General features: G+C 42.6%; 1 protein-coding gene across 13 annotated transcripts in view; it reads left to right on the top strand.

Moving 5' to 3' along the window:
- VPS13D (vacuolar protein sorting 13 homolog D) overlaps positions 1-13,802 on the top strand; it is a 245,608-nt gene that overhangs the window by 4,884 nt on the left and 226,922 nt on the right. For all 13 annotated transcript variants that reach the window (XR_003433445.1, XR_003433444.1, XM_027110129.1 and 10 more), the window contains exons 3-7: positions 5,110-5,187; positions 7,230-7,420; positions 7,518-7,598; positions 10,397-10,513; positions 13,228-13,332. Coding sequence is in view for 11 of the 13 variants with exons in the window: in XM_027110129.1 (XP_026965930.1) it covers positions 5,110-5,187; positions 7,230-7,420; positions 7,518-7,598; positions 10,397-10,513; positions 13,228-13,332 (572 nt within the window). In the remaining 2 variants the exon portion in view is untranslated. The remainder of the gene's footprint in view (positions 1-5,109; positions 5,188-7,229; positions 7,421-7,517; positions 7,599-10,396; positions 10,514-13,227; positions 13,333-13,802) is intronic.

Raw genomic sequence — 13,802 nt, 5'->3', positions numbered from 1 at the left:
GGTGGCGAGCTAGCACGGTTGCACCTCCCTGCTCCCTTCCTTTCTTTGGAAACAGAAGTGGGTTCTTTCCTGTTCTTCGGCTTTTCCTTCTGCCCTTTCCTAGAAGGCAGCTGCTGAGTGGAAAGTGAAAGTGACCAATTGTCAGGGCGGGGCTGTGTTTAAAGTGCAATAATAGTGTCAGGTTCACCTCTTTGGTCACTTATTGAAGTTCTCAGACACACTGTGAAGCTAATCAGGTTGTACAGGGCAGGTAACAGGGCCTAGAAGGAGCAACATTGTTATTAGCAACAACATTGCTAATAACAGAGCTGGCTTTCTCAAGAGTGGTATGGTAAGAAGAAGGATCTTTGCTAAAGAAATGAATAAATAGAAATTTGTGGTACCTGACAAATCATGGAGTCTATACTAATAATAGATTTCTAATCTCAGCAATTTTAGACAGAACATATCTTGTAAGGACAGCTGTGTGTATCTCTGAAGCTTTCTACTGCTTTTCTTGCTGAGCTCTTTTTTTTTTTTTTTTTTGCGGTACGCGGGCCTCTCACTGTTGTGGCCTCTCCCATTGCGGAGCACAGGCTCCGGACGCGCAGGCTCCGCAGCATGTGGGATCTTCCCGGACCGGGGCACGAGCCCGTGTCCCCTGCATCGGCAGGCAGACTCCCAACCACTGCGCCACCAGGGAAGCCCTCTACTGCTTTTCTGTGCTTATCTTTTCTTAAAAATTCTTCTCTATGGCTTTTAATGAACCTGTGGAATTTGAGGAATGTTTCTCTGCAGAATAGAAAAATGCTTTTTCTTTCAAAACTTGTGTCAGTTAGGTACTCCGTCCTTATGGCTCCAAAGCACACCACGATGCTTGGCCAGAAAAGTTTTAGAGCATTGCAATGCACTGAGAGAATGGCTTGTAAAGGAGTTGACACTTTTTGTTGATCTTGATGACATAGTTAAGCAGTGTTTGGGGGCAGAGGGTACTAGATAGGAATAAGAATATTATTTCAGTCTGTGTGCAAATATTTACAGATGCTTTGGAAGATGCAAAGGCGACTGAAATAGTGGTCAAGGGTATAGATTTTGTAGCCAGACTGGGTTTGAATCCCAGTTCCTCCATTTACCAGTAACTTGGGCAAATTACTCAAATTCTTTTTTTCTTCTTCTGACAGTTTTATTGAGATATAATTGATATAGAGCACTGTGTAAGTTTAAGGTATACAGTATAATGGTTCGACTTACATACATCATGAAATGATTATCACAGTAAGTTTAGTGAACATCCATCATCTCATACAGATACAAAATTAAAGAAATAGAAAAAACATTTTTTCTTGTGATGAGAACTCTTAGGATTTACTCTCAACTTTCATATATAACATATATGTTAACTATATTTATCATGTTGTACATTACACCCTTAGTACTAAATTACTCAAATTCTACTAAGAATTAAATAGAAAATTAAATATTAAAATTGCTTTAGTCTCCCTTTCTGCAAGTTGGAGGTAATATTAACTATCTCATAAGGTTCTAAGAACTAAACACATTAATGTAGGTTCAAAGAGTTTAGAACTGTTCTTGGTCCTCCGTCAGTGTTAGTCATCATCATCATACAACCAGCAACATGTGATTAGCCGGTGGGTTGGACTTCAAGGGTAGATTGTGCACACATGCTAAAAGCAATAAAAATGCAAAGTAGCATATGAGTAGTGGAAGGACAGAGATAGGACTTGTATAACATTTCATTTGTTCAGTCGTTCGACAGACTTTCACTGAGCACCTGCTTTGGGTAAGGCTCTGTTATGGAATGATACAAAACGGGGAGACAGAAGAAAATACTTGGAGCTCAGGTATAGGGTCTAACCCTGGTTTCACCACTTAACAGCTGTTTGTGACTGTGAGCAAGTTACGGAAGCCTCCTCTTCATCCTCTGTCCCTCTTGCTGCCAGAGATCACACAGGTCTGGTATGAACTCTAGTACTACCACTGACCAGATCTGTGATTTTTAAGCAGACTGCTTATCCTTTAAGCTCATTTTTCTTATCTTAAAAATGAAGAAAATAATAGTATTTCCTCATATTTTTGTGAGGATCAAATGAAGAAATGCATATGAAATGCTTGGGACATAGTAAGATCTCACTGAATGATAGCCATCCTCATCTTCCTCCTCCTCCCCCTCCTCCTCCCCTCCCTCCTCCTCCTCCTCCCTCCTCCTCCCCCTCCCTTCCCCCTCCTCCTCCCTCCTCCTTCCCTCCTCCTCCTTCCCTCCTCCTCCCCCTTCTCCCCCTCCTCCCCTCCTCTCCCTCCTCCCTCCCCCTCCTCTCCCTCCTCCCTCCTCCTCCCCCTCCCTCCTCCTCCTCCTCATCGTCATCATCATCATGGTCATTGTCATCATCATCATCCCAGCTCCGCCTCTATAATCCCTGCCCTCAGAGAGCCATTAACCAGTCCTGGAGACAGAAATAAGTGTACAGTAATACAAGGCAGTATGTATTATGTTGTTATACTAGAGATACAGGCATAATGCAGTGGGAGGGGAGTCATTCTTCTTGTCTGGAGGACCCTGAGAAAGCTATTCTGGGGGTGGCTTTGAGTGGGTCTTAGCAGGATTTTGATAGATGGCCCAGGCTGGGTGACCACATTCCAGGCAGAATGAGGCGTGTGAGCAGAGGCGGAAGGCTGAAACCTGCAGGGTGTCTTTGGGATGGTTTGGGGCCAGAAGATAGCGGCTGCCAGTGCTGGTTCAAGGAGTCTGAACTCTGGGCCATGGGCATACATTTAGATTCCCCCTCCTTTTTTTTTTTTTTTTTTTTTTAAATAAGCTCTGAACCTCAGGTTGGCCCTTTAAATGAGGTTGGCTTCCCTAGAGCTGAGGAAGGAAGATTGAGTAGTCATTAGGTATTACTCTAAATTCACCCCAGCTAGTGACTAGATTTCTTGTTAATCTGAGGTGAGGAATTTTTGGATGAGAGAGCCATCCATAAATAAGTCTGCAAATTATCTGTCTGGAAATCAACAAACATTATTATCTATAAGGTGCTCACCTATGCTGGGTGCTTTGTGGCCTGGTCCCTTGGAGGGACCTTTTCCAGCAGGGCCAGTTGTGGGTACATATGAGTGGGTGGGGAAGTAGGAAGCCTTTGATCTGTGTTTTGCCTGATTACCCTTTTTTAAAAAATATTTATTTTTATTTATTTATTTTTGGCTGTGCTGGTTCTTAGTTGCGGCACATGGGATCTTTTTTTTTTTCAGTTGTGGCATGTGGACTTCTTAGTTGTGGCATGAAGACTCTTAGTTGCAGCATGCATGCGGGGTCTAATTCCCCGACCAGAGATCGAACCCGGGCCCCCTGCATTGGGAGTGCGGAGTCTTACCCACTGGGCCACCAGGGAAGTCCCTGATTCCCTTGTTTTTGACTTGCTATAGGCTGCCATTTCTCCTCATTCTTTTCTGTGTGTCCTCTCCTTTCTAGACCACCTCCTTTGCTGTCTGTGCTTCAGCTTCTTTAATTTTTCATTGAATGGATTGCCTGCAGTTCTTTCCACTTCTCCACTCTGTACAGCAGCCATGGAAACCTGGGGCCGTCTGCCTTTGTGACAGATTTGGGTATTGAAAAATAGGGCGAATGATTCAGATTGCAAATGTTGCTCTTCAGAAGTTATATACTTTCCTCCCTTTAAGTCGGTTTCAACTGATAAGGAATGTGTCTCATGTTTTTTCCCCCTTATGCTCATTTTCTCCCCAAGTGTGGATATAGGGTTGTTTCTGGGCTCTCTGGGATTATTAGCTTCTCCTTTTGTTAAGTCTTAAGGTAAGTGGAGCCCCGTGTGAATAGATGTTCTTGCAAAAGTCTGAAAAATAAGTTGGGTGCATTTGTTCAGAATCTGCCAAAATGCTAGCTTTGAATACTTCTTTAGATGCCAATGCACAAGTCTTAATCATTCAAAGGGGAAAATAATTAAGTTTCTTGTATTAGTGTGTCTTTGGAGGAGAAGACTTGCTCTCCTTTCTTCTGGGTTCTCTTACCAGTTAATGGTTGCTGGGTGGTGGTTGTCTGTACTCCCTGTTCTTGAGAGTACATTTCAGACAGATTTAAGTGACTCAGAAATTGACTTGTGTTGCACAAATGAACAACTTTATAAAAAGGCTGTTTCCCCAGCATTTTGGAGATGGGGACCCTGCCTGCCTTTGTTTTTATTCCCAGTGGCCAGCACAGTGCCTTAGGCGCAGGGGAGGGATCAGTATGTACTGGGTTGGCCAAAAAGTGCATTCGGGTTTTTCCATAAAAACCCGAATGCACTTTTTGGCCAACCCAGTATGTGTAAAGGGTTGATTTCCATAGCTGGGAGAGAGAGAGATCTAGCTGCACCCTTGTGACTAATCCTTCAGTCCGCTTTGGAGTCATCTTGTGCTTTTGGATTTAAGTAATTATAGAAACTGGGTCTGAAAAGGACCTTCAGCGGTGGTCCTGTTCATGCCTTTGCTCTCTGACTGGTTATTACACCTGCGAGTGAGGGTGCAGAGGAGAACCTGCAGAGGGGGCTCTCCAGAGGAGAGAGTATAAATTCCTCTTGATGACCAACTTTACAGGGGCTCTCTGACGTGGTATGGAATACACCCATTTTGGGGGAGGGGGAGGGCGGTGGGTAAGGAGAGCTTGTTAAAAATTGCAAATTTCTGTTTCAGACCCAGGAGCCTGCGTTTCATCCTAGGTGATTCAGATGTTAATGGTCCTCTGGTGGAATAGTAGCCTAAACTAGGGGTCTGTAAACCGGCCAACTGGCCAGATCCCCTTGCTAGCTGAGAATGGCTTTTCCATTTTTAAAGGCTTGTAAAGAAACAAAACAAAAGGAGAATATACAGTAGACACGATAAGTCCTGAGATATTTACTATCTGGCTCATTAGAGTTAGATCCCTGCCTAAATCCTTCATCTGCTGGTAAGCTTCAGCTGTTATTTACATGTCAGTGGGCTGGTCGGGAAATTAGTACAGAGAATGCACATTGGTATAGCCTGGGTCTAAATGTGAAACTCTCCCTTTACCCTTCATTGATTTGCACACAACAGGCAACTGCTGCATTTGTTGGATGAACATGTTATGGTATTTTTATTTTTTAGGTGCTGTTGAATTAGAAAACTTGCCTTTAAAGAAAGATGCCTTGAAAGAACTGGAATTACCATTTGAAGTCAAAGCTGGTATGTGGAACAAGGGAGTGGGAGGCAGTTTTGAGTCTTTTATCGATTGGGACGTGAAAACTGAGAGCCCTTGAGTTTGGCTCTGTTGGACCAGGAAGAGGCAGGGTTGGAAGGATAGAGTTTAGATCAGTCTTCAAGTGTGGTCTCTAGGCCATTAGTATCAGGATGATCTTGAGGGTGGTGGTGGGGAGGTCAGGTGGCCCCCAGACTTACTGAATCAGAGTCTCTGAGGGAGTGTTGTTGAACCTGCATCTTTAATAAGCACCCCAGGTGATTCTTATGTTTACTAAAGTCTGAGAACTTCCATCCTAGATACAGGGGGTTCTTATTTTCAGAGAATTCATATTACTAAGAGACAGTTTACTCTATTGAATGAAAGGTGGGCTCTGGAACTGTATGCTTGCGTTTCTATTCCATATCTGCCATTTTCTGGCTGTGTGACCTTGGGGAGGTTCCCTAACCACTCTGTGAGTGTATCCTCATCTTAGGATGGGATAATACTAGTAGCTATATCATAGGTTTGTTGAGAGGAATACCTGAGTTAATGCATTAAAATGACTAGAACAGTGCCCGGCACACTCAGTTGATGTTTGCAATTATTATCGGAGTCTTGCAGTTACTAGGTTTGGTAAGGAAACAAGAATTATCACGGAATAAAAATATTCTGTATTAAGTGACCACTTATAAAATTAGTCCCTCTTTAGACACTGCTCGTCATTGAACAAACCTGTTGATATCAGTCAGTCTTTCCCTTATTTTGAGGGTACTTATGTTACAATAAAGTGCAAGTACAATGCAAATCAGTTGCTAGGTGAAATAAAATAGAAATCTTGCAAGAGATTTAGGCTTTCTTGAAGTCAATTCAGGTCATAGGTGAACTGCCAGAATCACAAGCAAAGGCACTGACAAGTTAGAATCTGAAAGAAACTCTCAAGAATGATGAAACAGTGGATACTTCCAAGAGAGTTCTTATTTGACTATCAAAGGATTAAGAGAGGCTCTTAGGGAAAATTGATGTTTTCTAATATTTTGGCAAAAGTGACCCTTTTTATGCTTTTTATGCAAAAATAAAATGTAACAGAAATTATATTTTGCTGTCATATAAGTGTCCTCCCAATTAATTTAGGTTAGAATTGCAACTGTACACTAATTATTGTTAAAATTCTTTGTTGTGAAAATTGGTGTATGGTTTCAGTTATAATATAAATTTTATTAAATGTAAAAAACTTACTTTCATTTTTCTAAAGTCAAAATTAAAATATTTTTTCATTATTTGTTGTAAGATTTCTTCATCTGTTACTGGATTACACAGTTGATCATTTGGTGTTAATGATACTCTGTTATCTTAAATATAACACATCGATCCTGCTCGAATTCTAGATCTTAGACAGTAATGATAACAGTCTGATAACATGTGTTGCTTTCAGAGGTAGACTGTTAGTTGGGCTGTGTGGATCTTTGAGAAATGGTAGAACTTGGGAAATAAGTGTCACAATTCTACCAGGCCATTTATAGCTTTCCCATCAGCCCGAGTTCTCATGAAGAATCAGAATTCTTTCTCGATAGAGTACCACTGCAACGTGACCTACGTTTCGGTTGCTGTGTTCAAGATTGGGCATATTGCTGAGTCTGATAACTCCCAATAAGTACCTATCAACCAGCTAATTAATAATGAACAAGAGATGAGTGTGTGCCCACGGTCTAGTACAGGTGCCATGGGAAGAAAAGACACCCCAGGGAAGTTTACGATGTAGTCCTGTTGGGGAAGAGGTATTTTCCAGAGGGAGATGTTGCATTAGATGTGAAAAAGTTACACTGACCTTTTTCCATCTTCTGCTTTATTATGCCTCGTTCTTACAGATCTCAGCCCACTAATGTTTGTTTCACATGTACGAAAACTTGCTACTTGTTTTCTTAAATTAAAAAGTAAATGGTAATAATACTCCTTAAAGAAAACTAGAATACAGAAAAATAGAATTTAAAAATGTGAGCAAAAAAAAAAAAATGTGTGCAGACAGTTAACAAGACTTTCCTTTTCGCAGGCTTAATTGGGAAGGTAACCCTTCAGATTCCCTTCTATCGCCCCCATGTGGACCCTTGGGTGATCTCCATCTCCAGCCTTCACTTAATTGGAGCCCCTGAAAAAATACAGGATTTCAATGATGAAAAGGAGAAGCTGTTGGAAAGGGAACGCAAGAAAGCTCTCCTTCAAGCCCTGGAGGAGAAGTGGAAGGCAAGGCAGAAATCCTTTTGGCCATGAGAGCGGTGGTGGTGAGACTTGAAATGAGCGAAGCACTAGATTCTGCTAACACCGGCTCTTTCCTTTGTAGAACGAACGCCAGCAGAAAGGGGAGTCCTACTGGTATTCAGTTACTGCCTCGGTAGTTACGAGAATTGTGGAGAATATTGAAGTAAGTCCTAATGGCTTTTATAAAGTATGAACACAGAAGGGATCGCTCAGGCTTAAGTGCATTTCACGTCCGTGGTTGCTGTTTCCTGTGGGTTTAACTGATAACAGGGTGTCTGCGGAGAGCGCTGATTGCTCATGTGTGCCTTTTCATAGGCGGTGCCAGAGGGAAAACCTGAAAAGCGAGTCCAGCTCTGGGCAGACACAGGTTTTTCTTGCTTCAGTTAGTGTGAGTAGGAGTTTTCATTTCATTGACATTTCACTTCATTTTCTTTACGAATATCGGAACCCTACTTGCTGAAGGATTTACCTCCCAAGAAGCCAGGTCACCTGAGTCTTCATGACTAAATCACTTAATCTCTTAGTCTCAGTTTCTTCATCTGTACAATGAGAGGGGTTGGATGTGGTTTCTAGTTGATTCCGTAGTGCACTGTGAACAGCCCAGTAAGATACTTGCTCTCACTGATGTGTCTGGAGGCAGTTTGTTGAGTTTCAGTGCTAGGGCTGTCGGCCCTCTTTTCTGCTTTAATTATTGTTTTGTTTGTCCTCAAAAACTAGAGCAGGGTTCACACTAATTTTCAGTGTGTCGTAAGTGTTAGCCCATGCTTCTTACCTCCAGGGTTTTCTTGCAGTACCAAAGTGACACAGGCCACATGTTTTTAAGGTGTCCCACTTCCCCCCAAAATACAGCCTGAGGTTGCTGGATTCATAACTTTGATAACATTGGGGGAAAAGATCAGTACGTTTGAGGTGACTGCTTTGAAATCTTTTCCAGGCAGTTATTTATTTATTTATCTATTTTAGCTGTCATTGATTTTTTAAAAAATTCCTCATTATTTTTATTTTTTAATAATAGCTTTATTGAGATTTAGTTCACATACTGTAAAGTTCACACTTTTAAAGTGTACAATCTAGTGTTTTTGGTATATATACAAAGTTGGGCATCGATCACCACTGTCTAATTCCAGAACATTTTCATCATACCCAACTAGTAGCCACTTCCAATTCCCCTCTCCCTCCAGCCCCCTACAACCACTAATCCACTTTGTGGATTTGCCTAGTCTGGACATTTCACATCAGTGGGGCTGTACTGGCCTTTTAGCATAATGCTTTCAAGGTTCATCCACGTTGTGGCATGTATCAGGACTTTATTCTTTTTATGACTGAATAATATATTCCATTGGATGGATTGCCAAAGATAAACAAAGCTGGAGTGAAGTTAAAGTGGTGAAAACAGACTTTATTCAGTGACTTCTGACAGTAGGGGAAGGAGCAGAGCTCCATTCCAGTTTGTACAGAGGTGACCAGGCCTTTTAAAGGGAGAATGGGGGCGGAGTGGGGGTGGGGAGAGGGCTCAGATGAAAAATTACAAAGGGTTGGTCAGTGTAGATATGATTAGGTCAGCTGTGTCTGCTAGCTGGGCTTCTGTCCTCCCAGAGAGAGGGGAGACAGAGGCTCCGCCCTTCCTGATGATTCCATTTCCAGGGAGTGGCATTTAGGTCCTTGAGTTGTAGGAGACACATCACATAGGGACAGAGAAAGGGTTTGCAGTTGTAAGCCCTTTTTGGTAAATGCTCTAAGAAGGGGGTCGGGTGTGCTCTTGTCAGGCGTCGGCTAGAACACACAGCCCTGAGCTTTTCCAGATGGGAACTCAGGAAGGGGATGGAATGTCCTGGAGACTCAGCCTTAGGCTGCTAGAAGCCTATGTTAAAATTTGGTCGGGTCTCTTAGGGTAGGCGTTTGAATGGAGTGCTCATACCTAGAGTTTTTGCAGTTCTCATGATAGACCACATTTTGTTTATCCGTTTGTCAGTTGATGGACATTTGGGTTGTTTCCACTTTTTGGCTATAAGGAATATTGCTGCTATAAACAGTCATGTGTATGGTTTTGTGTGAACGTATGTTTTCAGTTCTCTTGCGTATATGCCCAAGAGTGGAATTGTTGAGTCTTATGGTAACTATATGTTAAATTTTTTGAGGAACTATTTTACAGTTTCACCAGTAATGTGTGAACATTTCAATTTTTCCACATCCTGATCAGGATTTGTTACTGTCTGTCTTTTAATAGTGGCCATATTAGTGGGTGTGAAGTGAAATCTCAGTGTGGTTTTGATGTGCGTTTCCTTAATGGTTAATGTTGTTGAGCATCTTTTCATGTGCTTATTGGCCATTTGTATCTCTCTTGGAGAAATGTCTGTCCAAATCCCATTTCCATTAAAAAAAAAGTATTTATTTATTTTTAACTATTGAGTTGTAAGAGTTCTTTATATATCCTGGATTTTAGTCCCTTATCATCAGATATATGATTTGCAAATATTTTCTCCCATTCTATGGGTTGTCTTTTCACTCTCTGTTATTATTTTTTAATTCATTGAAGCAGAGTGCTTTTTCTGTAGCCCCACTATAGGGGCAAGGGGTAATAAATAAGGTCAAAATGGAAATGCCCTGCTGGTGTTCCTGTGTCCAGGTTTGAGGACGCAGAGGCAAGATTAAGATATCATAAGAGAGGGAGGGACAGTTATCTAGATACAATGGTACTACTTTATTTCAGTGTTTAAGGTGTTTTCTGAAACGGTTTGATGAAAGTATTGTAACTCTCTTCTTGAGAAGGCACTGATCACAAGGAAGTGTCATTCATGTCCAGTTTGTGATTATAAATCTCTGAGGAACTTAGATTATCGGGTGTGTGACATAAGCTATGCGTTTGTGTAAAATGCCTGCTGTGTTTACTTAAGTAGACTCCTGCCTGTGGTATTCTACCTGCAGCAGTTGTCTAAATGTGTTTTTTTTTTCCCGCTGCAGTTAAAAATTCAAGATGTCCATTTGCGCTTTGAAGATGGTATTACCAATCCTTCCCATCCTTTTGCGTTTGGCGTCTGCATTAAGAATGTGTCCATGCAGAATGCTGTGAACGAGCCTGTGAGTATGAAATAACGACTGCAAACTGGGAAGAAAGCGCTCGGTCTGGAGCATTTAGGGCTCTGCCTTGTGTCCTTTTGTGTTAGCTAAATGAGACCACGATCTTCTTCTCCATGTTCTTTGGAGGGTGTGGATGGATGTCTCTTGTCTCCTTTGCTGAAATAGGGAAACAGTTAATTTCTTCTGACCTGTTCTTATTTAATTCATCCATTAAACGTTGGCACATTTTGTACACGAAGAAACTGAGGTGCAGAAAGGATCTTATCTTTGATTTTCTTCTTACATTACATGCACTCTCGGGGTATGCTCATCCTGTTTCATAGTTTCGGCAGCCTCCTGGGAATATTTGCCGATGGCGCCCGCATCTCGAAGGGCCATTCTCCACCCCTCTTCTGACCTTCAGATTCAAGGTCTCTAACTACCTATGGGACGCCTCTGTGGTATTTAGGCTCGTTATAATCAAAATGATCCCATTATATTCCACCTACCCATTTCACTCCCTGAAACCAGCTGTTTTCCTTCATTCTCTAACATGTTACCGAATGTTACAAACACACATATGAAAACTGACATCGTTAGAGCCCTTTTATGTGCCAGGCACTGCTGTTAGTGCTTCACATGACTTCTCTCATTGAATTCCCAGTAACCTCCACCACTGTTATCCTTGCACTACAGCCGAGGACGCTGAGGAGCAGAAGGATGAGTGAGTGGTGGGCTTGGGTCTGGAGCCCAGGTGCACCGGCTGTAGATCAGGGGTTGGCAAACTGTGGCCTGGGGGCCAAATCTGCCCCGCCTGTTTTTGTAAATTAAGACTTAGTGCATCACTGCCACGCCCGTTCATTTACATGTTGTTAAGGCTGCTTTTGTGCTGCCGTGGCAGAGCTGAGTAGCTGCAGCAGAGAACGAATGGCCCCCAAAGCCTAAATGTTTGCTTTCTGGCCCTTTACAGAACAGGTTTGCCAGCCCTGCTTCAGAGCACGTGTTCTTACCCATGACGCTAGTCCCTAGAAGCCTGTGCTCATCCCTTCACTTCTTATTCCTCAGTTTCCATATGCATTTGGTCACAGTGTCCTGCCAGTTTTTCCCACAAAATGTGTCAAATGTGGCTCTTACGCTTATCCTCACCGCGACTGTCTTGAGTTCAGGATCCTGCCAGCTTCTGCCTTGCTCAGTAAAGTCCTGACTTCCGTGACCTCCTTGCTTCCATCCTAGGCTCTTGATTCGTTCTGTGCCAATGCTTCTCAACCTTTCCCACGTCACGGCACACAGAGAAGGATCATGGTATTTGTACAGGACACTGGGGCAAATGGATGTGGCTGCTTGGGGCTGGAGGTGCTTAGCTCAGAGTAACCGAATACAGTGGACCCTCGAACAACATGGGTTTGAACTGTGCAGGTCCACTTAGATGCAGATTTCTTTCACTAAATACATACCACAGTATTACATGATCCTTGGATGTAGTACCTCGAATACGGAGGGCTGACTATAAAGTTATATGTGGATTTTCCACTTCACGGAGGGTCGGCGCCCTTAACTCCCATGTTGTTCAAGGGTTGCTGTATTCCTAAAATGTAACTCGATCGTATAAACTTGCTCATTATCTTGACACACCCATGACTCCGTCGGGGGAAGCTCCACTTTGCACTGTTGCTAGAGTTCTGTTTCTAAAACCCATACCGGGTCCTGGTGTGCATGCCTGCATCAGAACCCTCAGTGGCTCCAAGTCCCTTCAAGTATGATGTCCAGACTCCTTAATATGACAGACTTCTTATTGTATTTGTTTCCTAGGGCTATGATAGTAAATCACCACAAACTAGATGGCTTAAAACAACAGAGATTTATTTTCCTTAGTTCTGGAGGCCTGAGTCCAAAATCAAGGTGTTGGTAAGGTTGGTTCGCCCTGGAGGCTCTGAGGGAGAGACTGTCCCATGCCTCTCTCCTTGCTTCCGGTGGATGCCTTGGTGTTCCTTGGCTTGTGGATACATCACTCCAGTCTCTGCCTCCATCTTCATATGGCCTTCTTCCCCATGTGTCTGTTTTCTCTTCTTATAAGGACACCAGTGATTAGATTAGAGCCCAACCCAATCCAGTATGACCTCATTTTAATTTGATTACATCTGCAAAGACCCTATTTCCAAGTAAGGTCTCATTCACAGGTTCTGGGACGACATGAATTTTGGGGAGTGCGGGGGGGACTATTCAACCTAGTACACCTAGTAACGTTCCAACCTACATTTCTCAACACTTAACTAGCTCCTCACTTCAAGTGTGTGTCCATACACGTGAGCCGATACTGCCCCATCCCTGAGCACAGTGCTGCAGTTACACAGATGTGCTCGCCGTCCTCTGCAGCTGTCAGGCCTTTTGTGTCGTTGGCCCCACTCCTTGAAATGTGTCCCAGTCCCTCCTTCCCACCCTTTGTCTGAAACGTACACATCTTTTGATATTCATCTGCACAGTGACATTTTCTGTTTGTTTGCTTGTGGCATCTCGTATATTCTTCCTCTGCTTCCCTCTGCTTAATTAAAATTATTTGCATGTTTGTATTTCCAGTTAGTTAGATTCTGAACTCTGTAACCATGTTTTCATTCAGTTTTGTATCCTCAGCACCATGCAAAGCACCCGGTGCATGATTCCTCACAAATGGCCTGTTGAATGAATGGATAAGTTTGTGAATAAAGAATCATCTTATTTTCTTCCCTGTCTTCCCTCAGGTACAGAAATTAATGCGGAAAAAGCAGTTAGATGTGGCAGAGTTTAGCATCTATTGGGATGTCGATTGCACTTTATTGGGGGATTTGCCTCAGGTGGAGTTACAGGTATGATTGTGGCAGGGCTTTGTTATAACACAGCACGGCAGTAAAGTGGTGTAGTATTGTTGCCACATAAGGTTTTGTTCTCTGTGTCTCTGTTCCCATTCCCACCCCCTCTCCCTGCGTAGGCGTTCGCTCTCGAGTATGTATGCTTGAGGTACTTGCTGTGTCTGTAACTCTGAACAATATATAGGGATTTGTGTATGTTTTACATTTATAGTGTATTATTGATTTCTTTGTTTGCTTTTCTTCACTTAAATCTCTGTTTTTAAGATTGATCAGTATTGCTGCTTATACTTCTGCTTCATTGCTTCTGACTATTACATGGTATTCCATTGCATGCACTTACCATATTAGCATTCTCCACTCTCTTAGCCACCAGTGTACTAAGCATCCAGATTTTTAATGAATGAAGCGCCAGATCTGGTTCTTAAAGAAGAGCTTTCTTACAACATTTTGCGTTGAAATTTCACCTT

This window comes from Aethalodelphis obliquidens, unplaced genomic scaffold (assembly GCF_003676395.1).
Source record: "Aethalodelphis obliquidens isolate GAN/ISIS:26980383/991018 unplaced genomic scaffold, ASM367639v1 scaffold9, whole genome shotgun sequence".
Classification (NCBI taxonomy): domain Eukaryota; kingdom Metazoa; phylum Chordata; class Mammalia; order Artiodactyla; family Delphinidae; genus Aethalodelphis; species Aethalodelphis obliquidens.
This window is presented reverse-complemented; position numbering and strand designations above follow the sequence as displayed.